General features: G+C 53.7%; 2 protein-coding genes across 12 annotated transcripts in view; one reads left to right on the forward strand and one right to left on the reverse strand.

Moving 5' to 3' along the window:
- The window catches only part of SAMD11 (sterile alpha motif domain containing 11), a 183,178-nt gene extending 160,053 nt beyond the window's left edge, over positions 1-23,125 (forward strand). For 8 of the 10 annotated variants that reach the window (XM_073317116.1, XM_073317118.1, XM_073317119.1 and 5 more), the window contains 7 exons: positions 1,562-1,759; positions 2,433-2,548; positions 3,173-3,251; positions 3,945-4,645; positions 12,887-13,011; positions 18,584-18,694; positions 21,671-23,125. In XM_073317116.1, the coding sequence (XP_073173217.1) occupies positions 1,562-1,759; positions 2,433-2,548; positions 3,173-3,251; positions 3,945-4,645; positions 12,887-13,011; positions 18,584-18,694; positions 21,671-21,919 (1,579 nt within the window). In that variant the 3' untranslated portion in view covers positions 21,920-23,125. Of the gene's footprint in view, positions 1-1,561; positions 1,760-2,432; positions 2,549-3,172; positions 3,252-3,944; positions 4,646-12,886; positions 13,012-18,583; positions 18,695-21,670 lie in introns of those variants that run through there. The other 2 variants (XM_073317120.1, XM_073317122.1) reach the window with 2 other exon arrangements.
- The window catches only part of NOC2L (NOC2 like nucleolar associated transcriptional repressor), an 87,415-nt gene continuing 84,026 nt past the window's right edge, over positions 22,101-25,489 (reverse strand). For both annotated transcript variants that reach the window (XM_073317129.1, XM_073317128.1), the window contains exon 19: positions 22,101-25,319. In XM_073317129.1, the coding sequence (XP_073173230.1) occupies positions 25,159-25,319 (161 nt within the window). In that variant the 3' untranslated portion in view covers positions 22,101-25,158. The remainder of the gene's footprint in view (positions 25,320-25,489) is intronic.

Raw genomic sequence — 25,489 nt, forward strand, 5'->3', positions numbered from 1 at the left:
TAGGGAGAGGAGAAGGAGACACTCCGCCCCCCTTCCCCTGCTGTTGGAACAGGTTTTGGAAATCTGGCGAAGCACAAAAAATGGCCATCGGCTGTAGCTGTATAACCAGAGTGATAACTCATCCTCTGCAGTGCTGGGGCAGGGAAACCCCCCTCAACACACACACACGCATCCCGCCCCTTCGGTTCAAATGCTTTGTGTGGGTGCTTGTGCATTGCATTGTCACACACGCGCTCGTCACACTCCCCACCCCCGTCCCCTCCTGAAGTCTTTTTTGCGGGAAGATGTTGTAAAATGAAAATAAACAGCACAGTGCCTGGCTTTGCCTTTCGATGCCCCGGTGAAGGTAATAATGTTCTAAGTGGCCATCAAAGGGAATTAAGAGACACGCAGCCGGAAACCAGAGATTTGCTTGCAGGCTTCCCAGGCAGATTTGACTAATGGAAGAGACCTTGGCTCCTATTTGCTTCCTGTGGGCTTTACCTGGCCTGCTCTCTGGTTGTGTCTCCTCCCCCTACCTTCCACTTCGGTTACTATTAGCTAGAGTTGGGCTAAGGCCAGTGTGCTGTATTGTCATCCTGCATCACATTGAGGCATGGGACCCCACCCTGGCTCTGCCGAGGCACCTCTCCGCTCACCCGCAGCGCCCCCTACCATGCCAGCCCTCTCTCCGGCTCTGCCAACCCACTTCAACACTCACCTGCAGCACACTCCTCTAAACCAGAGCTCTGCCAATGCACCTCGCCTCCGACCTGCAGCAGCCCCTTGTCTCCAGAGAAGAGGCTGCCAGTCGTACCGTGCAGGGCAGGGGTTGGATAACCATTAGGGTCCTCACTGAGACCCCCACCCCCAAAAGTATAAAATATCTTTTCACTTGTAACGTAGTCCAGTTTTAACCGAGGTTTGCTGAGGTGAAAGACGAGTGCTTACACGGTGCTGTCCTGTGCACCCCTTGCCCAGCCAACTCCCAGCGTACGTCGCGGTAGAGCCAAATCTCTCGGAGCGGGAAGCTGGGAAGCAGGTGGGATCTGTTTCATTCCCCTGCATACAGATTTGTATCGTCTGCTCCTCTTTTATCCCCTTCGTTTTTTTCTTTATCAAGTTTTGCAAATAAGAACGAAATTCAACCAAAAACCTGCCAGCACGGATAGCCTCCAGAGTCTCCATTCGCGCCGGCGGTCAGTTCTGGGAACGAGTGAGATAGCAGCGGGTATGTGGGTAACAAAGGAGCCAATGCCGGGAGCCGCTGTGTCCACCTCCTCCCCACCTTTGACACCTGGATACTGTGAGCTCCCCCACCAAACTTCCGTTCACATCAGGGCCTGTGAGACCCTGAGTGTCTGCGCTTGGCTCCGTATGGGTGCTGGCCCCATGAGCATCAATGACACTCAGCTCAGCGGGGACAGAGGGCTCACGTCCCCTGTGAGATTGGGGCGGATGGTGCTGGTGGCTGCTCAGTGGGAAAGGAATGGGCAACTCCTGGCCTGACCCTCCTCCGCTCTGCTTTGTTTTAATTCATCAAATGTTGTGTTTTCTTCACTCTGTGGCCATCACAAAGCAGCAGCCTCTGTGGGGCCGGAACAGCTGGCTGGGAAACCCATGGTCAATGGGAATATCGGAAGCTTTTGGAGGAGCAGGGCAGGAGAGGGAATGGCAGAGCCAACTGTCTGTCAGAGTGCAGCATTTGCACACCCACGTGCTGGTGTGAGCACCCGGGTCCAGCCAGCAGGAGTCTCACGGCGAACTCCTTTGTCTCAAGGCAAGCAGAGTTTTTGAGCCATCTGTGTAGCATCCTGGAGAGCATTCCCTCTTGGTCACTCACACAGCAAGTGTGGGCCTGCTGCTCGGCTGCATCTATCTCTAGGGGGATCTATCTCTGATCGCTCTCTCTCTGCCCTTAACTCGGGCACAGCTCCCGTTGGCTTCAGGGAGAGTTTTGGCTACAGCTCATTCTGTAATGTAATGCCCTTGGGGCTTTTACAAACCAGTAAGACACAGCTTCTGTCCCAAAGACCTTATAGCCCAGCTCAGGCACGTACAAACAAGGGAAAGGGGTGCAATTATTGTGTGTGTGTGAGAGAGAGAGAGAGAACAGACCTAAAGAGAGGGACCACTGTGCATGAGACAGAAGGTGCATTTACGGGGTGGCATGCTGTTGAGCAATGAGGAGTCAGGTTCTAATGGTGGCAGTTTGCTGGCAGACCAGCCTGTATCAGTCTCACTTAGAAAGTGGCTGAGTTAGAGGCTGTCCTTTAACATGCAGGTGTCTTTGTACAGGTGTGCCCCAGCTGTGCTTGAGGAGGGGTGTGTGTGTATGTCAGAGAACATACAGCCCAGCATGCAAGCGCGCCCGCTGAGCTAAGCTCACACTTGGATTGCTGCGATCAGCACCGAGCAGTGCTAAATCTCTACATCTCTTCCATTTTCTTTAGGGACATGTCCCACCCACCGCCTCTGCTGTCACCCCAGAATGCCCCCCACATTGCGCTAGGGCCTCACTTGAGACCTCCCTTCCTGGGGGTGCCTTCAGCTTTGTGCCAGACGCCAGGTGAGTGTGTGGGTGATGGTCCACGCGGTGGGTGGGAGGAGAGGGCTGTGCTGTAGCTCGTTGCCACAGCCCTGCCTTGGGAGCATCCCCAGTGGATGCAGTGGTGGGTGCTTTGCCCTCTCCCATGGCTTCTGAATGCACCTCATGTGGCCATTCAGCTGCTCCGGCCCGTATAGAAGGGAGCAGGCGATGCCATCTCCCTGGTCCCTTTGGTGTGTCTAGCCCCACAGCAGTGCTAGCAGAGAGCAAGACCTGCCTCACAGGGGGACGGGACAGGCTCCTTGCACCCCCTGTGCAGTAGGCAGCCGCAGCCTGGTGCAGAGAATGGGGGATATGTGCCTATTGCATTGTGCAGCCTGAATGAGGCAGAACAGCAGAAATGGAATCAGCTACGAAGTCACCCTGTGGGAGCGTTACAGGAAACCTTTTGGCATAGCTAGGGTCTTGTGAGCCGCAGGAAATCACATCTGTGTTGCTCACTGGGATTGCAGCAAGGACAGTTCCCCCATCGTGGAGAGGGATCTCTCAGAGGGAGCAGTTCTGTGGCCCTTCACTGCACAGCTGGCCCCGCAGAGAGTGAGTGCTGTGTAACCCTGCATCTGTCATGCTTTCCCCTGCCCACAGGTTACGGGTTTCTGCAGCCGGCACAAGCAGAGATGTTTGCACGGCAGCAGGAGATGCTGCGGAAACAGAATCTTGCCAGGTATGGAGCGCTGCCCCAGAGGAGCTCCCTGCATCTGAGCCTGCCTGTGCTTCGGGCTAGATTTCCATCCCCTTTTGGCCTTCTTCCTCACCGCAGTCAGAATAGGGTGTGACCTTGGTGCTATATGAGCAGCCCGGGGGAAGGAAGCCCTCCCTCTCCAGGACAACAGCATAGGCAGCAAGAGTGCGAGCTTTCCCCCCGCAGGCAGAGGGCCTAGTTCGGCCCTCACGCCCGTCCAGTGCTTGGCGTCTCCGCTGAGACTACCATTGTGCACGTGGTGTTTCTGATTGGAACCCCTTGGATGCAGCCTGAGACTGCCAGACTCATGACACTCAGGCATCTAAGGAGTGAGAAGGTGAGAGCTTGTGGTGATGCCTGCTGGGTTTGAACCCGTGACGTAGAGGTGAAAGGCTCTGTATCCCATTACTAGCACCTCCCAAGCAGCCAGCCCTGCTCCTAGGAACTTGACAATGAGCCCGGTTCGCAAAGGGGAGGGTGGAATCCGGACTCCCTGCCTTCAATTGTGCAGCAGAAATAGTGCAATGTCAGAGGGAGATTAACTGAAACAATACAAGGGTGTGAAAACCACCGGCACACCAAACTCGGCCTTAGACCCTTGAGCTCCGAAGCTGCAGCTGCTAGTGAATGAGGAGTTGACCTTCAAACCCAACTCATTTTTCTCTCCCTGTTCAGGCTTGAGATGTCGGCCGAGATCATCCGCCAGAAGGAGCTGGAGAATCTCCATCGGCAGAGGCTACTGGCCGGCGACCCGCTGAGCCTGCACCCGGGCTTGCCCCAGGACCACCCGGCCTTGCGGAACATGCACGACATCCCCGAGGGGCACCCTCTGCGGGACGAGCTCTCGCGGAGGAACGCCATGCTCGTGCTCCGGCACAACAACACGCCGCTGCTCTCGCTGAACCACGGGGTGCCCAGCACCACCCCGCCCAAGGAGCAGGGCCGGAGGGGGAGCCGGAAATCAGTGCACCACCGGGCCGAGCCTCCAGGCCTGCACGAGGCCAAGGAGCTTGCCGAGCCCCGGGCGCGGGATGGCGTGCCCGACTGCAACGATGAGGAGATGAAAGACTCGGAGAGCGATGCTGAAGTGAGCGACGAGAAGCCGGAGAGCCTGAAAGCTGAGAGCAGCAGCTCAGCCAGTGAACTCAAAGAGTGCAAAGAGACAGGCAAGGTCTACGAGGGGGCCAAGGAGCTGAGTGAAGTGGCTTCCGGCCAGAATGCCCCCTGCAGCTCCTCAAGCACTGAGTCACCCAGCCACCTGCTTGGCCAAGGCATCAATAAAAATGAGGTGAAATACCTCCCTCCGGCCTCCATCCCACCACCTCAGCCGCTGCCCTTCGGATTCCCTTATACGATGAGCCCCTATTTCCACGCAGGTAGGTGAGAGCCTCATAGCTATGGGGGGAACCGGCATGGGAGGGGGTCTTGGCAGAGTATCGGTTTTACAGGATGTGAAGAATGGGCCTGCTAGTCTATTCACGGTGCATCCGTCTCTGTGGGGTTTGAGCATCTACAGTTAAAACAAAAAAAATTAATGTCAGGGGCCCGGCTTGAAACAATAGAACTCAGAGGTCATAAAGAGACCACTAATTAACCCAGAGATCGTACCAGGCTGGGGTGAGCCACAAACCCGTGAGAAGGGAAAAGGGAAAATACTAGACCAAGGTAAAAGTGGACCTCGGATGGTGCAGCAGTTAGGAAGAACATAAGAACGGCCAGACTGGGTCAGACCAAAGGTCCATCTAGCCCAGTATCCTGTCTTCCGACAGTAGTCAGTGCCAGGTGCCCCAGAGGGAATGAACAGAGCAGGTAATCATAGAGTGATCCATCCCCTGTTGCCCATTCCCAGCTTCTGGCAAACAGAGGCTAGGGACACCATCCCTGCCCATCCTGGCTAAGAGCCATTGATGGACCTATCCTCCATGAACGTATCTAGTTCTTTTTTGAACCCTGTTATAGTCTTGGCCTTCACAACCTCCTCTGGCAAGGAGTTCCACAGGCTGACTGTGCATTGTATGAAGAAATACTTCCTTTTGTTTGTTTTAAGCCTGCTGCCTATTCATTTCATTTGGTGACCCCTAGGTCTTGTGTTATGAGGAGTAAATAACACTTCCTTAATTACTTTCTCCACACAAGTCATGATTTTATAGACCTCTATCATATCCCCCCTTAGTCGTCTCTTTTCCAAGCTGAAAAGTCCTAGTCTTATTAATCTCTCCTCATACGGAAGTGGTTCCATACCCCTAATCGTTTTTGTTTCCCTTTTCTGAACCTTTTCCAATTCCAGTGTAGCTGAGATTCAAAGTGGGAGACCATAAATGTGACTGAAGGAGAATTCTTGCCCCCTTGGGTATGTAAGTGTGCATGGTTGGAAGCTGTGGGCTGAGCAGTTGATGCTGAGGCGTTTGACTGGGTATTGGCAAAGCTAATGACACGGTGATAGAAAAATGCCATGCTGTGTTGGGCTGTATGGAGAAGCATGACGTCCTCACAGAGTAGAGGGGATAGTCTACGCGGAGTTGGCTGGACCTTATTTGGAAGCCTCCGTTCAAGGCAGACATTGATAAATTGGAGAGGGCTTCAGGGCAGGGCAGCAAAGATGATTAAGGGCTTGGAGGGATTGACCTGCGAGGGAAAAGGCTAGAAGAATTAAATATGTATAGCTGGGCTAAAAGATAACCAGGCTTGTGGAGAGGTGGGATCCAGGAGCCACCTCTCAGTATTTGAAGGAGGTGCAAGGATTGTCTGGGGTACTGTAGGAGACATGCCCAAATGTAACAGGACAGAGATGAGCAAGGGAAAGCTTTTTAGGGGGAACAGGTGAAAAATAGACCCATGGGACAATCTCCCAAAGCCCATCGCTCGAGGTACAGTTCAACATACTGCTCAGGAATGTACTGGAGGAAGCAGTCCTCTCTGGCAGCTGGTTTGGGGCAGCCTGGAGTATCTGCTAGGTCTTCGTCGTCTCTACATTCCCTGTATTTCCATAGTTTGATGAGAGGGAAATATAGAATTAAGGCTGCAGCTCCCTCCGTCCCATTGTGCCTGGGGCATCTCCGAATGCCAGGCAGCATTACCTCTTGCATGTGGATCCATACCTTTTGGACAGAGATTCAGGAGCTCCCCAAAACAGTGATTCCACCTCCTTGGCCAGCCTCTTGCCCTCGAAAGTCATATGTTGTCACCTGATTGTGTTCCCATGGCAACCACCTGTATACCTCAGAGATATCTCTGATGTGTTGTTAACTTTAAGCTTCAGCGAGGAAACTCAACAGAGCTGGGGCTGTGGATTTACCCCAGCTCTCTACAGATAGGCAGGAGCATGTCAGGACAAAGCGGAATGGTATGCATGTAGAGATGGGTGTATTGATACTTAGGTCATCATCCCACCAAGAGGCATCAGAGTGGGTGACTCTCCCCCCCACCCCCACCCCAGCTATACGTCCTCCATCAGGAACATCAGCTTTGTCCACAGCAAGAAACCGCAGCTCCTCTGTGGTTATCATGTGCCCGGCTGACCCCTGTTCCGGCAGAGAGGGGGATGGGTTTGGTGAACCCTTGCCCCCGCGACCTTCCGATGCCTTTCCAAAGGAGAGGGGCCGGTTGTTTGGAATCCAACCGGTCTCTCCCCCTGCAAGGTTTAACGGGGTCACGCACGTGTGATAGAGCTGGTCACTGAGGTGACTGCCAGCCCGCGGGAAAGCACGTTCTCTCTGTCCCGTGTACGGCTCTTAAAATGGGCTCTGCATCCTGCAGCATGTGGAGGGAGGGGCCCACCACCAACTCACTGATGCAACATGCAGACCCATGAGTAAAGGACGTCCCAGTGCAAGGTGGGACTTGAACTGCTAGCTCAACCCAGAACCAAAGAGATGCATAGTCTAATGCCTTAGTTGAGCACTTAAGAGCTAGATGCTGCATCCTGTGAGAGTCGGGGGGGGGGGGCCTCCTTCTTTATAAATGAATGAACTGGGCAGGATGAGTGCGGCTGCCCTTCACATGTGAGCCATTCGGGAACACCATCCAGCCAGAAGAAGGAAGCAATTTCTCTGACAGGCAGGTGGCCAGGATAACTATCCCTACTGCTTCCAACAGATGAGGCTTCCTCGTGGGAGCCTTCCCCTCGCGGTCATTTAAAGGGGGATACATGGTTCTGTGCTCTGGCCACCCCATGTGCAACCCCACAGAGCAGGGTGTGGATTGCAGTCGGGAGTCCACTCCCATCAAACTATCAGAAACTAGAATGTGCCCTGTATTATTACTACTTATGATCAGGGCCCCGTTTAAAGTGACCCATCCTCTTTCTCAGGCTCCTCCGGTTTCGGGGACCATTGCTGTGTTGGATTGCAAGAGGGTTCCCTTGCTTTCAGCTAGCACCCCATGTATTATTATGAAAGTTGTGAATGGTGTTGCATCAGCGGCCCCAGCTGAGATCAGGACCATGTTGTGCTAGGCACTGATCAGACACATAGGGCACGTCTCTACGGAGAGTTAGCGCACGACAGGCTGGGGAGTAAATCTACAACCCTCTACTCTGCCACTTTCTACCTGGCCGTATGGACCCTGTACTACCATTTCCGTAGTGCAGAACCAGCAGTAGATCAGCGTGCACTATGGAAGTTTTAGTGCACGGTAGCAGGGGCCACGTAGTGACTGTGTGCATGGCAAGTGCGGCGCTGTAGATTTACACCCTAGCTTGCCGCACAGTAAGTGGCCATATAGACGAGCCCATAGGAAGAGTCTATCCACATAGACAAGACAGGTCAAGGGGGGGGGGCTGCAAACTGAGGCCCAAGGCCACACTGCCGGTCAGCAGGGGAGTTGGGAATAGAACTTATGTCTCCAGAGCCCCTGGGCAGTGTCCTGGACCGTGCTATCTCTCACACGTCTTTATGCTACAGGTGTTTTGGGGCGCTTTGATTAACCCGGGTCCGAGTAGCATGACCACAGATTGCCCAACAAATGGCCAGACTTGGCCCCAGGAGGAGTTTGTGCCAGAAAAACAGACATTCTCTTCACTCTTTCCTGTCCATGGGCTGCTCTTGTCGCTCACAGGGGCCGGAGGATATGCTGGACGCTGTGGTGAGGAGATACAGACCCTGTCCCAAGGAGCTGACAATCTAAAGAGGCCAGTAGCATGACAGACCCCAGAGGATGGGGGAGAAGGGAAAAGAGATGGCTGGAGTCTCAAACAGAACAGGGAGGGCTCCTCTCTTGCTTTGGAGGCAGAGAACTGGTTTCTGTCCCTGATGACAAAAATATTGACGAGGCAGCCGGAGTTTGGTCGATTCCCTGAGCCGCCTCCTGGGAATCTGGCAGCTGCCGGATGACCTCATCTCTTCAAGGTTTCAGCGGAGTTGTGTTCTCGCGCCCCCCTTCCCCCCCCCTTTCTACTGGAAAAGGTGAAGGATGGAGTGTGCGGGAGGCTAAAATCCTTTTATTGATCCGCAGTCTGGAGAGCAATTAATGTGAGCCTTCCAGTGCTGCTTCATGACCCGAGCCCGCAGTGGTGGGTGTGTGTGGCGGGGGTGGGGGGCGGAATGGGAGAGTGATAACAAGACTGATTAAACCCATCTGTGTGTTGGCTTCTGGGCCTGTTCTGAGCTGGGGAGGGGGAGGGATGGGCGAGCTTTGCTGCTGATGCTCTTGGCCTGATCAGACGCCTGTGCAGAAAACAGGGTCTGGCTGTCGGGACTGAGGCTCTGTTGGCAGTGAGGAGAGGCTAGATCCTGTGCTAGCTGACAGGCCTGCTGTCTGGGCTTACACATGTCCTAGTGCTAATGCCCAGCTCATGCCCAGTGACACCAATATCCGTGTTTGTTCCCCTCCTCTCAGGCTGCAGTGCTGGGGACTGAGAGCCTGTATTGTCTCCAGAATAGGTACGGCACGGGCAACTCCACTGCAGTCCCCCCTCCACTGCCCTGTCAGCCTGTGTGCCTCAGCTCTGCCCTGTGGAGACTCCTGTTTCTGGAAGGGATGGGTAGTTCAGTCTCCAGGACCCTGGGCCTTTCTACCACAGCTGCCCAAAAAGTTGTGGGGTGGGGGGAGGATTATTTAATACCAGCTGGCAGGGGGGTGTTTTTCTGTGGGTACCTGTCCACAAAACCCTGGCAGGGGATGATGGTTTTCACCCTCCTCCAAGCTATGGTCCCATCTGGTGAAATGCTCTGTAATCCGTTATCAGTCCCTTGGCTCATTATTCGTCACTCAGTGAGAGAAGAGGAGCCTGGCTGGGGACAGATGCTGCTGTGTCCCCACTGTCTAGCAATATCCAGCAATGTGCCGTGACCATCAGAGGGAGCTTCCCTTATAGACCTTTGGAATCGATTCCTTATCATCCTTCTATTAACAGCCCCAAAGGTGGGTTTGTACAGTCATGTCCTGAGATCTAGCGGGCTGTGCAATAGCCTCTCTAGGGAAGCAAATGGGGGGGGAAGCGGGTAGGGGCTGTCTTGGGACATTTACAATTAGGCTGATCACTGAGTTAGTTGAAATCCACGAAGCTCTGGGTGTTTGCCACCTCCACAGAGCAGGTTCTCTGGGGGAAGTTGGGGCCCGGTTGCAATCAGCAGGAGTTTTAATACTGGCTTCAGTGGGGCCAAGATTTCAGCATCTCTCTCTTAACTTCTGTGCTATAGAAATGCTAATAGGTCGGAGCCCAGTGTGCTGGTATTTCCCCTATTTTTCAAGAATGCTTCCACCCATCAGCGGGAGTGTTTTCCTGGTATAGATGGGGAGGGGAGGCAGACCTTTGGAGATCAGTGCTTTGGCGATACTAGCTTTCTCTGTGTGTGGAAAATATAACTTGTTGCCCTAGGGCAGGGCTGCTCTTGCCCTGAGTCCTGGAGACAGCAGGCTGACTGCGTGCATGGCTGTGGGCATGGAGGGATAAAAAAATGGATGGGGAGAGGGCTGCCTGGCAGGACTGACCTTGGGCTCAGCTCCGTTAGTGATATCAGCAAGGTCACAAATAGAGCCGACGGGCTCAGTACATCTCTCCAATTCTACCCCAGGAATTGTAGGATCACTGGCAGGCGCTGGGGAGAGGGGGAGGGATTTCCCCAAGAGTTACAGCAAGACTTACTAGCCCTGTCCCCTGACATCAGCCCTTCCACTTGCGAACAGAGCTGAATGTGACCTTATCTCCATAATCTCTGGTAGGGCTCTGGAGATGGCCTGTGGCAGGCAGGTACTGCCCAGCCTCCCTGTGGAGTCTTGGGCAGCGCCTGAGGCCAGGCCTGGCTGACTGACTGGAGAAGGCTGTAGTCCTTGGCTTGCCTTTGGAAGAAGGAAGTACCTAATTTTAAAGCCGTTGGCTGTTGCAGTCAGATTCCCTCGGAGACGCTTGCTCCGGCTGCAGATGGAGGCGTCTTGCCCATGTGTCGGCTGTGCCTGGAATAATTGAGTTCAGTGTCACTTCCTCTACTTACCGAGCTGCAGCCGCTTTCCCAAAAAAGGAGGGGAAAAATCAGCCATCCCCGTGTCTCGCTAGCTTCACTGTAAACAGCTGGGAGTTTGGGTTCCAGGGCAGGGGACAAACCACGAATGAAAATGATAATGTAACTAAAGGAAACTCGTCTGTCTGTCCACCCGTCTTCTAGTTGGGAGGGAAGGGAAAATGCTGCTCCTCCAGCCATGTCCCAAACCCCTTTGGGTCCTTTCCCCCCTCCAGTCTCCCTGCAGCATGGGAAAGCTAGTCATTTCCACAGACGCCTTTGTAAAGGGGGATGAAAGTTCAGTGAAGCCCAGGCTCTCGCTGACTGGGAGGAGAAGGGGGTAAAGTGGATCAGAGATCTACGTCTGGAGCATGTGGCGGAGAGTCACGGTTCTATCTCTGGCTTTTTCACATCGCTGGAGGGACCCACTGGGCTTTTGAAGGCCTCAGGATGGCATGTCATGGTGCCATTGGACCCTCTGCAGAGTGTAGCTGGCAGAGAGCCCCGCTCTGTGGGACAGGGCATGTAATTCTTGCCCTTGCTGTGAAAGGGAGATTGCAGTGGGGGACGGGGGCTGAGGATAGGAGCCAGGGTTTAGATTCTGATCTCCACTCAAGAGTCAGGGAGAAGCTGAGGATCCGTGACCTGGGCTGTAAGGTCTCTGGGGCAGGGACTGTCTTTTTGCTCCGTTTTTGTACAGCCCCTAGTACAATGGGGTCCTGGCCCATGTCTGGGGCCCCTAGGTGCTACAATCATACAAATAACAATAAAATGGCCCATAAGGAGCAAAGCTCTGTGGATTCCAGTCCTCCATGTGGCTGGAGGACAGGACAGGGGATACTCAACCCCTTCTCATTCCCCCACTCCACACCTCTTCAAAGGGGTCAGGAGGGAGACAGACAATTCCAGCCCCTTTTTCATGTGGACGGATGTGGCTGAGGACGATGCCCAGCACCAAATGGTCCAGAGGATGCTCTGAAACCTCCACAACAGATCACCTGCATATCACGTCACTTCCAGTTATTGGTTGGCTCATGCCCTGAAGCATGAGAGTTGATATGAGAGTTTTACCCTCTCCAGTGTGACTGTTGATGTTCTGATTCCTGTAAATATCCAGTCCTTTTGAGCATCCTCCTGAGCTCTTGGCCTCAGTGGTTGCATAGGCGGTGAGTTCCACAGGTGAATAAGGTGTTTTCCAAACGAGTATTTTCTGTTATCAGTGGTAAATACGTGGGCGGTCCCCTTGCTCCTCTGTTGTGATCCAGGTGAAGCTGGAGTTGCCTGGCTGGTTTTCTTTCCATGGTTTCTCATTCTCCAGACCTCTGCCCTGTTCCACTCTGGGCTCTAGTCCAGCTCTCTCCTTCCATGTTCATCCCATGCTGTCAGGCACTGGGAAGCAGGGAAAGTTCTGCTCTCCTCTTCTGGGATTGGAGCGCTCTCTCTGTCACCTTCCGGCCCTGCTGACAGAGCTGGGACTTGAACTGCTCTTGCGTTTCGGAGGATTGACTTGCCTGCGTGAACCGCAGCATGCTCGTCTCAGAGCTCCAGTGAGGTTCTTTGGGGTCACCTCCCCATCCAGCTAGACTCTGCTCCAGCAGAGAGAAGGGGCGATATGCATTTAAACCATGGCGACGGGTGTTAGGCAGCCGGCTGTTTTGGGCTCAGGGGATTTAAAACAAAGGTTTGTTCGTAAGGGGTGAAAATTCTCTCCTCGACAGCAGCTCCAGCCAAGCAGCAGGCTGCCGGGGCCGGGTGTGGGGGCTTGTTATCATTTGGAGCACGTAGCGGGGAGAAGGGCTGGGGGAGAGAAACTCCCAGGGCAGCCGGAGTTTTTCCATTTTGTGGTGCGTGTGGAGAAATACACCTTCGGGGGGCATCTCTCCCCTGCCCCCCACCCCCCTTTGCTGCAGCTGAAGAACATTAAACACATGAAAAACATTAGAGGGGATTTTCCCCTCCCTCCTGCCCCTCCCCCCCAAACACCTTTTCTGAGCGAGGGACCTCCAGGAGACAGAGGCCCATGAATTGACCCTGCCCAGCATTTTAATTGACAGGCCATTAAAAATGGATGTGTGGCTAGAGAGAACTATTCAGATCGCAGGCCTGTTGCTGTCCGTGTGGGATTTTAATGATTTATGTTTCCTTCTCCTCCCCCTCCCCCCCCCGCCCCAAACAATCCAGGCGCCATGGGAGGTCTGTTCTTGGATGGGGAGGAGAGCCCTGCGCTGGAAGACATCAGCAAATGGACAGTGGAGGATGTCTGTAACTTTGTGGGCAGTTTGTCTGGCTGTGCCGAGTACACTCAGGTAAATTCACAGCAGCTTGGGAAACATTTGGCGGGGGTGGGAGGGGAAGGGAAAGGGGGAGGGAGAGAACTCGCTCCAGCTCTTCCCCCCCCCCCCCAACCCCTGCAATCAATCAAAGCAAATGTGGTGGAATATTTAAGAGAGCCCTGCAGGGCTGTCAACTGTCTGGCTTTCCTGTTTTCCTACCGGATTGGGGCTTAACCGCCCTGCTGCCAGTAGATGCCCCCAGGGCATGGAGGGGTGTGTATGTGGCTCTCAGTCAGGAAGGTGGGAGAGGGGGAGGTAGAGGGTGGCTGCTGCTGGGTGGATTACAGCTAGCAACTCCCCGCTTTGGGAGAGAGTGTGTGGAAGTCGGTAGTGTCCCACAACCAACCCGAACACAATGCTGGCTTTGTGCCGGGCTGGCCTGGGGCGTGTTATAACGAGGGACTGGGTACTGGGTTTGAGTGCCGTTCAGAAGGGCCTTTTCTCAGGGAGCGCCAGGAGCTGGAAGCCTGTGGCATCTTCACCAGAAGGCAGCACCGGGTTGGCCTGATTGTTTCTCTCTGGTGCCTAACAATAGCTCCGCCTCCGTTGAGCACTGTGCCAGCCGGGTGCCGAGGTAAAAAGCCACTTGCCACCAGTGGTACAGCTGGGCCAGACTTTGGCCTCCAGAGAGTGCAGTTCAGATTCCACTGAGGTCAGACGGTCTCATCTTAACGCTCGGCAGCACTGAGTGATCTCCGCTCCAGCGAGGGCTCACCGGCTGCGGGTGGTGGGGAGCGCTCCAGGGGCAGAGCTCTGGGAGAAGGGGAAGAAGCTGTGAGAGACCCCTCCCTCACCCACTAAATTAATTGCCACACAGAGTCGTTTTGTTTGTTTGTTTTTTAAAGCCTTTTGCAGTGGGAGCAATGCATCCATCGATGGGTGCTGCAGGGTTCATAAAGCCGCTCAGTGTGAGGCTGCTAGGTGGGACACGAAAAACAACCCTGCTTTTTGGCTCCCACGGCTGTTGAAGTCCATTATAAATACCCCATTGAGCGCATGCACGAACAGCAAATGCAGATTCCTGAGCTGTCTGGGACAGCTCTTTAAAGAGGGCACAGTGTGCTCAGGAGAGAGAGAGTGACAGAGATGGGGGCTGGGGATGAGAACTAAGAGAGGTTTAGCTCAGGAGACTCCAGCTCCTCTTGGAACACTCAGCTCTCAGAGAAGCACTCAGACAGGGAACACCGGGGAGATCCAGGCACTAAAATGCAGCTCCTAAGGGGAAGAGGGAGAGAGGACATCAAGGGAATCAAGCTTAACAAAGACCGCTCCCTTGACGCACAGAAAGTGAGAGGGGGCAAGTCTGGGGAATCCAGTTGACTGGAGCCCGTGGGGAAGCCACCGCTTGGAAACGATCCGCTTTGTCCACTTGCTTCTGAGCTGCCTGAAAACTGATTTTCAAAAGCTCCCTCCCGTCTCCCCCTAGCTCCCGGAGCATCCGGCATCCCTGCCTCTCCCTGAGCCATTCCGGCCAACAACCACACAGCTGAGCTGCTGCTCAGAGTGTAATAACGGTCCAGCAAGTGACCTTTCCTGCAACGGCTTGATCCCCAGCCAGTGTGAGAAAGCCAAGGCCCGGCATTGGCGTTGCTCCGGGGAGCAGGCCTTGGGAGAGCAGCTCAGGCGGCTGGCGTGGGTTTCGGGCTCTTTCGTTCTCCGTGGGTTGCAATAGTGCTGCACGTTTTCACAGAGAAAAGATCTCCTTAAAGATGGTCCCCTAGGGGAGGGGGAATCTGGGAGTCGGGCTTTGCCGTTCATTATGGTGGCCAGGAAGCAACGCCTCCCTTCCCGCTCTCTGGGGTGGCTGGCCGCGGTGCGTTCACTGCATAGTCTGTCCTCCTGTGCCCCCGAACCGTGGTGTTAATCTCATTCTGACAAGCTTCATTAAAACCACCTGTGAGCCTGGTGCTTCCTCAGAGCCAGCAGCTGTGCCTGCGAGAGGGCGGGTCTGACAGAGATGGGGGGCCTGCGAGTGTGTGAGAGAAGGGGGGGCTAGGACCGAGAGTGGGGCTTGAGAGAGCAGGGGAATATTGGGGGTGACGGAGAAAAGGAAGCGGTGGCCGGAGGGTGTGTGAGAGAGACAGGTTTTCATGTCTGGCGTGGGGAAGGGAAGGGCCGGGGGCGTTGGTGTAGAAAGCAGGCAAGGGATGCCTGGGGGGAGAGGAGAAGTCAGAGGGCAGGATCGGGAGAATGCGTGTATTAGTGAGGCGGGGAAGGGGGTAGGTTTCGGGGTGGGGGAGTGTGTTAAACCAGCCCAGATCTGGGGTAACTCACTGGTGGGAGTGGAATTCCTCCATAACACAGCAGAGGGTGACCCCACCGCTGCAAGTGTTGAGGCAGGTAGGAAAAGTGGAGAAATCCTGAACACATGCACCTTGCCAAAGACTCGGCCATTTACACCTCCCAGTGCTCCCTGCGTGCCTCGGGACAGAAAATCCATAGGTGACTGATGGCCTGGCTCAGCAGCACTCTCGGCGCTGAGCAAACCCGAGCCCTGTCAAATAATGGGGCTCACGGTAAACAACCCCAGCATCCCCTCGCAGCGTCCTGGCTGGCACACAGGGAGTTAAACAGCTGAGGCTTTTGTCGTTCATCATGGTTGTGTGCTTAATAGGTTTTTACTGTGTGAAAAATCCAGCGTGCAGGGGTGCTGCAGAGCTGTCTGCGTTCTCTCCTCCCAAACCACAACTGCTGGGGAGGTCTGGCACTGGCCCGCACTGTGCTCCCACCAGGAAGCCCAGCAAGAGCTTGGCAGTGACGCTGTGCATTCGGGAACATGTTTCAGAGACACCAAAAAGTAACATAATTGAAAACAAAGTCGTCCTTCCCAGTCCCGATCTCCATCAGTGTCCATCTTTGTGTCCCCCACCTGGTGAAGTTAGGCCTCCCAGTATGCTAGGGTTAGGTCTTTGGGGGGCAGAGAGCTGAGCAAGGGAGCCTTTTGGCTCCTGGCCATGTTGGCTCTGTAGGAGGGAAAGAAATCGGTCTATCATGTTTCGCTCGGTCAAAGAGCAGAAACACACACCGCAGCCATCAAGAGCAGCTTTGCAACAGCTCAGCTGCCTCAGCCCCCACTGCTCTCCAAGGGGCTGGTTCTGCGATGTAAGACACAGCTGAAAAGGAACCCACTCGAGCAAACTGGAAGCCCCCCTCCCTTGGCTGTGCTGCCCTAACAATGCTCTGCGAAGCAGCTCCGCAACCAGCAGGAGCCGATTCAACTGTTAGCCAGCGCCGCAGCCCACAGAAAGTTCGCCCCGGCGCGAGGCCAGCACTCGCCCTGGCAAGTGGAAAAACCTGGCTGGAGTGAAGGGGTGGTTCAGTGAGGAGGAGAAAATCTGCATGTGCCCTGTGGAACCCAGGGTCCGCCACTGAGTGGAAATGGCTCGGTAGCAAATGAGAACAATGACTGAGTGGTGTTTTACACTCCCGCATTGGAGCGGCAAGCACTGAGCCAGCATTAATGGGACAAAGATGCTGGCAGGGAGATGGGTACAATTACATCCCCACTTTAGAGATGGCAAACAGAAGCACTGGGGAGGGGGGTGTCTTGTCTGAGGCAGGGCTGGGGATAGAACCCAGGCATCCTGACTCCCTGAGCTGGGCTTTTACCACAAGGCCTGTTAGAGGACAAGCTGCTGCTTGAGCCCATCCGTCAGTGTGGTGGGGGCAGAGCAAACTCTTCAGAGTTCTTTTTTTTCCATTCTGTTTTTTCCCCTTTCCTTGGGAATGGTGTCTGGATCAAAGGGTGTTTAGGGATTTGTGTACGTGTATAACAGAGGTGTGTGTGTGTGTATTTGTGTGCATGTATAATAGAGGGGTGCGTGTGTGATATAGATTATATATAAATCTATACGATAAAATTCCAGGATTGTCACTCTGAAGCCTAGAATGTCTGTTGAGTCACTGTGGAGCAATGGAAAAGCTACAAACATGGCCGAGCGCTCGTTTTGTTTAGAATGTCACCCCCTCACTGGGATTCACAGCCTGATACCATCCAGTTTTTAAGTTCTCAGCTGTTTTGGGCTTTTTTACACACACGATTTTCTGAATTACACCTGGGCAACAGCACAGGCTTCAGCTCCTAGTCACTGTAACTAGATAAGTTTCAGGAGGATAGGTCCATCAATGGCTATTAGCCAGGATGGGCAGGGATGGTGGCCCTAGCCTCTGTTTGCCAGGAGCTGGGACTGGGCGACAGGGGATGGATCACTTGATGATGACCTGTTCAGTTCATTCTCTCTGGAGCACCTGGCACTGGCCACTGTCGGAAGACAGGATCCTGGGCCGTTCTTCTGTTCTGTCTGTGTTGTAATGTCACTTCGGGTATTCTAATGGGGGTGGTGGGTGTCTGAGAAACCCACTGCCCCACATGGGAGTCACTCATTAGCTCTCCGTTCAAAGGGGCGGGTCATTTTGCATCGTTACTGCTGCCCGTCTAAGCTGGGAGGTAGTGCTCATTTGCTTAGCACAAAACCCTGCCCTGCTCAGTGCAGCACCGAGGGAGTGCATAGATTTTTTATCTAATTAATTTAAAGTGGATGTTAGCACAGATAAAAAGGCAGGACAGAGTGTGAGTGTCGTAGCTGAGGAATGGTTTGTATGCGGCACACACTGTCCAGCCATCTGTCTGTCGGGCATGTGAACAGTGTTTAGGGCCTTGGTTTTGTTTAAATCAACTCTGAACACGTTATTTCCTGGCAGTGGATGTTTCTGAGAAGAACGTCTTTGACCGGGAAATCAAATGTATAAGGGTACTTTGGAGGATGACCTGAGCCTTTTTAGATTATTCGGAAGCCCTCTTTTGTGTGGCAATGCAGTGGTGGGAGGGGATTCAGTCGTTATGTGCAGGGGTCCTACAGGACCAGGAGAGACCTTTGCAAAGAATCGTCAGGGCAATGTGTGGGATCTGGAAAAGCAACCACATTCTGGTATATGCCACCACTCTGGATGTGGCCGGAGACCCTACGAACATGCTTCATACCAGGCCAGCAACAGCTGGGAGTAACTTTGCGTTGCTGCGACCCTGGGCTGGATTTGAACGGAGGTCGCAGGGCCAGTGTACGTTAAGGCGGTTTATACCGGTGTAGTTACAGCAGCATAGCTAAAGACAGGGCGTGCCCCATTCCAGGCCTTGAGCAGGACTTTCCTTGCAACTGCTCCTCGTGGCTGCCAGGAGCTGCTGCGGCAGCAGACCATAGAAGTGGAAAACTCTGCACCGTCAGCAGAGGCTTTGCTGGGCAGCGCACATACATGGGAAGCAGCGGTTGGGTGGTGAAGTTCCCCAGCTTTGGGGAATGCTCTTGGAGCCCTGTAGTCTCTTTGGGGCAGGGGCTTTCTCTTTGTTGTGGGTTTGTACAGCACCGAGCACACGGGGGTCCTGGCCCAAGACTAGTGCTCTGAGGAGCTACCGCACAACAAATACCTCAGGCTAATAAATTGGTTACTCAGCTTCCCTGCTGCGGCCCCCTGTGCTGCCCGCTCGAGGCATGTGATGTGCCCTGTGCTGGCATTTGTAAGCATGGTGGTGTGCTTTGGTTGTCTGCAGGTATTCAGGGAACAGGCTATTGATGGTGAGACGCTGCCTCTCCTGACCGAAGAGCATTTACTGAACAACATGGGGCTCAAACTGGGACCAGCTCTGAAGATCAGGTCACAGGTAAGAACACCACTGCAGCCGTGGTGGCTGGTGTGGTCGAAACAGGGGCAAGTCAAAGCTGCATCTCCTGCTCCTCCCCCCCCCCCCCCCCAGCTCTCTTACAATATGGGTGAAGGCCAAAACGCCAGGGAGCTCAGTCTAGTGGTTGATCTGCAGCACCAGGAGCTGGGTTCACAGCTCTGCACGCTGATCGTCAGTGATTCAGGCAAAGAAAGGTTAACCCCCCCTTCCTTATAACCCGCCCCCTCCGCGCTGTGTGAGAGCAGGCTTAATTCACTAGCATGTGAGAGCTTTGAGGGAAGGCACTATAGAAGTGTCACCAGCAGGCTTGTTTGTCAACACAGCTGTATTTAGCATGCATGCACCAGGGTCACTCCCAGATGCAATGTAGACACACACACCCTTGGAGGCCAGGAGGGCTGAATCAGGCCTCTGCTTGATTAAAGAAGGTGGGGCCAAGCCTACTGTGCCCCCACTGGAGGCGGTGATCGCTCAGTCTCAGTCCCCCTCGGCCATGGTTTGGCGGACAAGCTTTAACCCACCCTGCTCTGAATGCCAATGGCAGACTCAGAGGGAGAGGCCAGATTGATGATAATTAACCAGCACTTTCCTGGGATTTAGAGCCATTTGTTCCTGTTCGGGTCAGTGTGTGTGAACTGTCCAACAAAATTCATCTAATAAACACAAATTCTACAGGGTCTAATATAAAAACAACAGGGGGAATTTTTTTTTTTTTGGAAGGGAAGTCAAATATAGTTTATGAAGGCACCAGCAGTTCTAAATCGAGGGTAACGTTAAAAGGGAAAAACATTTCTAACCGGTATTTGTAAAAACAAAATGCACGTGGACACATCCATTTGCACACACGTAGGTGTATTGTTGGAAATAAAACGTTACGGGCATGGGTGTTTAATATAAATTCCAGTACCAGAATGGTTTATATCTATATAAACCATTAATATAAATTCCATAAAATGTATGTACAGTAATGTATGTAGACATTCATTACTGTCTTACATGCAGGTGATGTACACAAGGGTACACAGACATGTTACATACGTATGCGTGTTAATTTACGTAAATAGCCATGCTATAGTGACACACACACACACACACAGAGGTTTAGTTTCCCTTACCCACAAGCTAGACATTTGTTATATTATGTTAAAACAATCAGGGTAACTTTATTACTTTCCCTGCAGCCCTTACTGTTTATGAGGGGTCTAATAAAAAGGTTCTGTGGGCAATTGTTCCCTGTGGATCAATTTGCTCGGAAATAAAACTCTTACATTTCTTAAAAACAGAGCACTCCAACTCGCTCACAGTCGGACTTGGTTCAGATTTTTGGGGGAGGGATGAGATCCAGTTTTAAGCCCTGCCTCTATAATGGGGGGGTGGGGCAAAGCCTCCCCAACAGAAACAGGGTGTGCACTTTGGCCCTGGTTGGGAGGTGAGAACGACTGCAGGGGAAGTTTCTGTGCCCTTGGGCCTGTGCAGCCTTCTATGCATTTGACAACAGCTCCCTCGCCCCCACACCCCACAATGGAAAACTAGGCACCCAGGAGCTCAGCACCTTCCCACGCTACAGCAAACGCCAGGACGCTCCTTTGCCTTGGTGCAGCTCCCAGGCTGTTTTCAAGTTGGGCTGGCGGCAGGAGAGAGACTCGTTAAGCTAATGTAGTTTAGTATTTTCCACAGCAAACAGGACTGCGAGGGAGAGGAAATGATAGCAGGAATCTCCACACATCCCTGCTGCGGTCTGCAATGTCCTGCTTGCCTTGCATGCCCCTGGTCGTCCCGTCCCTGTCCCCACCCCAAACTGCTCCCCTGGGTGGAGTGTAGCAAGCAGATGGTGCGACTTCCCAGGAAAGGGAGGGAAGGGTCTCAGCTCCCTGATTTGGATTTAGCTTCAGCTTCAGGGCACGGGCAACTACTGCCAAGGGGCTGTATGCACCAGACCTTGGTTCATACACACTGGTTCTTTAGCACAGTCCACTCTCCCCATATAGCTGCGGGGATGGGGGGAGAGTAAAAGGCAGGGTGCTCCTCTCTTTTCCCTACCCCATGCCTCTTGCTATAGCCCACATGCTCAGCAGGTAGCCAGGAGCCACTCTTCTTTCTGGGGCAGTATGGAACTACTGCCCCAAGGAGGCAGGTGCTGCAGGACAGGCTAGGAGCGAGAGACAAGGGCTTGAATGTGTGCGCTCTGTAAAGAGGAGCGAGATGTAATTACCCAGGCTGGACTTTAGGCAATGCACGGCCATTAATGCTCTCGCACCTTGGCCTCTTCATGGGGTGAGGAATCATGGGCTCAGCATCTGCTTCCATGTTCCTGCAGTGGCAGACTGGGGGTGTGAGTTATGCAGAGCAAGGTGGGGGCTGAGTTTGAGATTCTGAACTCCCACAGGTTTGACAGACTAGTCTTGTTTCAGAGCAATGATGTGTGAGTGACTGTGTTACCACTATCATGGCTGTGTCTGTTTGGAGTCACAAACGCTTGCCTTCCTACCTGGCAGGGCTTCTGTGTGGGTCAGTGCAACAGCCCCAAAAGCGCTCAAACCAGGGTTAGAGGCAAGGGACTTGCCAGGGAAAAGGAGCTGCTGGGGCCAAGGAGGAGATGAGCCAACAGCCATGGCTACACAACACCTGAAATTTAGCAAAAAACAATATACGCACACCCTGGTCCCTTGGGTAAGTTTGGCCACCCTCTACTAGCAGGGAAAGTGAGCTGGGTTTAAAGTGGGGCACAGAGGATGGTCTTCTCCCCATGGCTAATGTTCCATGGGCCTGCTCTGGTTTTGTTTTCTGGCACAGTCCCTACGCCTGTATGATCAATCCCTCCTTTTCACCATGCTCATGCGGCATCTTGGCCAGAGCACGCTACTGCCCTGCCATGCTTCGTTTCTATGGCCCAGGAACAGCATATGGTGCTTCCTACCTCCACTGCCTGATAAGCCTTTCTCCTGCTTGTTTTAGGTGGCCAAGAGAGTTGGCAGGGTTCTCTATATGGCAAGCTTCCCCATGGCATTCCCCCTGCAGCCCCCTGGCTTACGGCCTCCAGACCGAGACCTGGCACCCGCTGAGCTCCGCCCATCCTCTACGGGCAGCGTATCCTCCCCATACAGCAGCAGCCTGCTCCCTGCTAGCCGCATCTCACCAAAGCAGGAAAATGGAAACCCCCCATTAATGGCTGGAATCAACGACACCACGAAACCGCCCTCGTAACTGCACAGCCGCTCGACTCCCTCCAGTCCTAAGACACAGTGTGATGAACTCAACATAACGAGTGCAAGAGACGAGGGGACCCTCTCCCCCAGCCCGAGGGTCAAGGAAAGAGGGAAAGGGGGTTGTGTATGTGCGCATTCACTTTTGTTTTGTTTTAAAAAACCCACAATAAGAAAAGAGCAAAGGGAAAAAAAATCCAAAGATTTATTGAAAGCAATTCAAGGGGGAAAAAAGGGGTTGAGAGAAACCTGGCCGTGCTCCCTCGTTCCTGCTTGTCCAAACCCAAGGGAGAGCAGCGGGCAGAGATAGGAATGCTCATCTGTTTGCCTTCGAGGGAACACAGCTTTGGAGAACTGCTGGGGGTGACCCTGCCCACCAAGGCAGAGAGCCCCGAACTGTGAGCAAACCAACCCCCCGCCCCCAAAACTGTACTCAGCTCTTTGTTCAGGTGTCTATGCATCTCTAGCAACTTTTAAACCAATACCAAAGACAGACAAAAGGCAAGTTCCGGTCCATGTTTACTTCAGTGCGGATGGTACGGCAGAGGTGGCTTTGGTGCTCTCCCTGGGGCAGGGGGTGCTGCCCCCCACGTGCCACGGTGTTTTTGCTGCGCACAGAGACTACGGTGGCATCTCCTTGGCCCCAGCCCCCCCGGGACTTGGGGGGGGGGGGAAACAGGGACAGGGACTTTCTTGTGAAGAAAACAAACAATAGAAGGGGTGTGGTGGGAAGGGGGGAGGACCCCCCACCCCTGTGTGTGTACAGCAGACTCACTCATTGATACTGGTTTTTGGTTGTGGAGGGGTTATTTTCTTTTAAAGCCTTGTTACAGAGGTGGACGTAGTTGCACATTCTGGCCTGCTGAGGCCTATGCGACAGGTACCTGTGCGTGCCCATAGGAGGTAGGGAGGTCAGGCAAACCAGAGGGTAGAGTTTTTACTACTGTGAAGAAGACGGTAACTCCTGAGGTGACCTGTAACTTGTACAGTTGTGAACAACAATCACACATGGTACTTCGCGCTCTTGCTCTCTCTTTTTGTTTGCATGTGCTACCGTTTTTCTTATAAAAAAAATAGCTTGGTGGTACATTAGCTTCTTTATCTTGTAAAAAAACAATTGTCATTATTCATCCCCTCACAATAAATGCTTTCCAGCAATCAGTTTAAATAAAAAAATCACAAAGGGTCCTTGCTTTCCCCCTTAGAACGTCTGCTCCGTGCCTACCTGCTAGCCGCTGCTGGGACAGATCTCCCACCTTGCAGTCACGCTAGGTCTGTGCTCCTGGGGACTCCAGCAGTTCTTTTGCATTAAACCGACTGCCCCTCGGGGTCAGGAGCTGGGGCATGTTTTGCTTCACCAGCCAGAGCTACTGCAACGAAGACTTTGGCACAGAGGAATGATGGGAGGGAGCGCACCCCCTAGTGAGGTTACAAGGCTCTGGTTCTGGCTCGGCAGGAGGTGAATGAGGAGCAAGTGTAGAGCTGGTCAAGAACGTATCCGTGTAGAAGTTTCTTGCCAAAAATAGGGTTTAGTTGTTAAAAGGCAGGGGGACATTTGATTTTTGGCTGGGAAATGTCAAAAATCATTTTAAATTTTGACAAAACAGCACAAGGTAGGTTTGGCTGGGTTTTTATCCTCTCGGTCCAATCCAATGGCAGCCGGGGGGTGTGTGTGTGTGTCTTTCCACTTTAACTTTTATGAAGTTGGAAAAATGAGCATGTGAAAACCCCCGCGCCGAGGGCCTTTGTGCCAGGCTTGCAAGAAGGTGGAGGGGGAAATGACCCCTCAGTGTCTGCCACTAGTTTTTCACCAACAGTCCCTCAATCTCATCAGCTGTTCCTAATCTAAACCCTGCCCTAGGGAAGCAACCTTCCAATCGTTTCCTTCCATTTCTCAATCTGAAAGTTTCATGGTGATGCTCACGATGGGCAGCGCCATGCAATGGCTGGAGCACAGGGACCTGCAGGGGCTGGTTTCTAGCCCTGCCCGAGGCGCGTCACAGCCTTGCTGTGGGAGAGTTTGCCAGGAGTGTCCCAGAGGAGACATGTAACAGGAACGTACTCGCTGTGTGTGCACAGACCAGCACGGGCCTCACTGTCACACCCACAAACACTTCTGATCACCATGGAAGCAGCAGGGGAGCCCTCTCCTGCTAAGGCAGTATTGGAAACGTTTGAAAAGTCAACCACACTGCTCCAGACCTCAGAGATGTGACTTGGTCCTGGAGCCACACTTAGCATCTCAACACATTTTCCTGTCAAATCTGCCCACTTCCCACCCCTGCTGCAGCTGCCAGCCCTGCAAACTAAACATGGGGTCTGAGATTCAAGCTGGCATCTCCTCCCTGGCAAAGGCAGCTCTGCAGGCTAAAGTCCTTCCCCCCGTGGGGGTGAGCTGAAGGATGCACTGGAGAGCCTGGAACTGGAACCTGGTTAACAGCAAGGTGGTTGGTGTGAGAGCCAGCCCAGTTCGGCACAAGGTCTCAGTGAGCAGAGGGACAACATGAAAACCCTTCTCGGCACCGAGGTAAGCAGCACACCAGCAACGCTAGCTCTGCCAGCCTGTCTTCGGTGGGGCCTGGCCAGCAGCACCTCTGGATGCAGACGAGCAAAGGGGGCTCAGGGGGGCATAGCAGCCCGCCCTGGGAGGACGCGTTCCACTGGGGCACACGGACCCGCCGACCGGGGCAGGCCCTTCCATTTCCTTCGTCTGCCAAGTCAGCGTGATCATCCCTGTTCACCCCCACAGCTCGTGTGCGCGGACACAGCTCTGAGCTGCTTTTAATGATGGTGGGAAAAGTTTCCAAAGACCGGGCAGCTACAAAGACCCACCTGATAAGCACCCCGTGACCAGCCTGGCAGAGTGCCCAGCCCACTGGCGAATGGCCGCATGAGCAGAGGAACCTGTCCCTCCCGGGACTGAACCCTGCGTTATTTAAGGCACTGGAGTTTAATGAGGGCTTTTTATTACCTTTGCTGAGCAGTTGGACTGGTCCTGATGTGACCACACATTTCACTGCGTTCCCACAAACGTAACTCTGGTGGAAAAGGTCCAGGCAGCATCTCTGCTGCATCCAGGAGAAATTCTGCCCCGCTAGGGCTGCCCATCTCATGGGGCTCCTACCTCCTCCTTTGGGATCACTTGAGGCTTTCCCTTGGCCTACTTTGCATCACGACCAGCTTTGATTGTCAGCAAGGGCACAAGCTCGCCCTCCTAGGTGCAGAGCATTTGCAGAGTCTTTAGTCACCGGCTAGGTCGTCAAAGTAACTGTCATCAAGGTCCTCCACAATGTCCTCCTCCCCTTGGGCCAGCAGCTCAAGGTCGGCCGAGGACAGCCGCCCGGCATAGGCCAGCTGCTTCTGGGTCCCCTCCGAGGTGGAGGGCCCCTCCTCAGCTCCCCCTGCGGGCAGAAAGAGCAGAGAGGTGTAAATCCCATGCTACCAGGAGGGGGCAAGGCAGGCAGAGGAGGAGACCCATTGCTAATTAATCACAGACGCTAATTAACTTACCTACCGGTGCTGCTGCAGCTCCCAGGGAGCGCAGCGTTCGAAGCAGGGAGGGGAGAGGGAG

Source organism: Lepidochelys kempii, chromosome 18 (assembly GCF_965140265.1).
Source record: "Lepidochelys kempii isolate rLepKem1 chromosome 18, rLepKem1.hap2, whole genome shotgun sequence".
Taxonomy (NCBI): Eukaryota; Metazoa; Chordata; order Testudines; family Cheloniidae; genus Lepidochelys; species Lepidochelys kempii.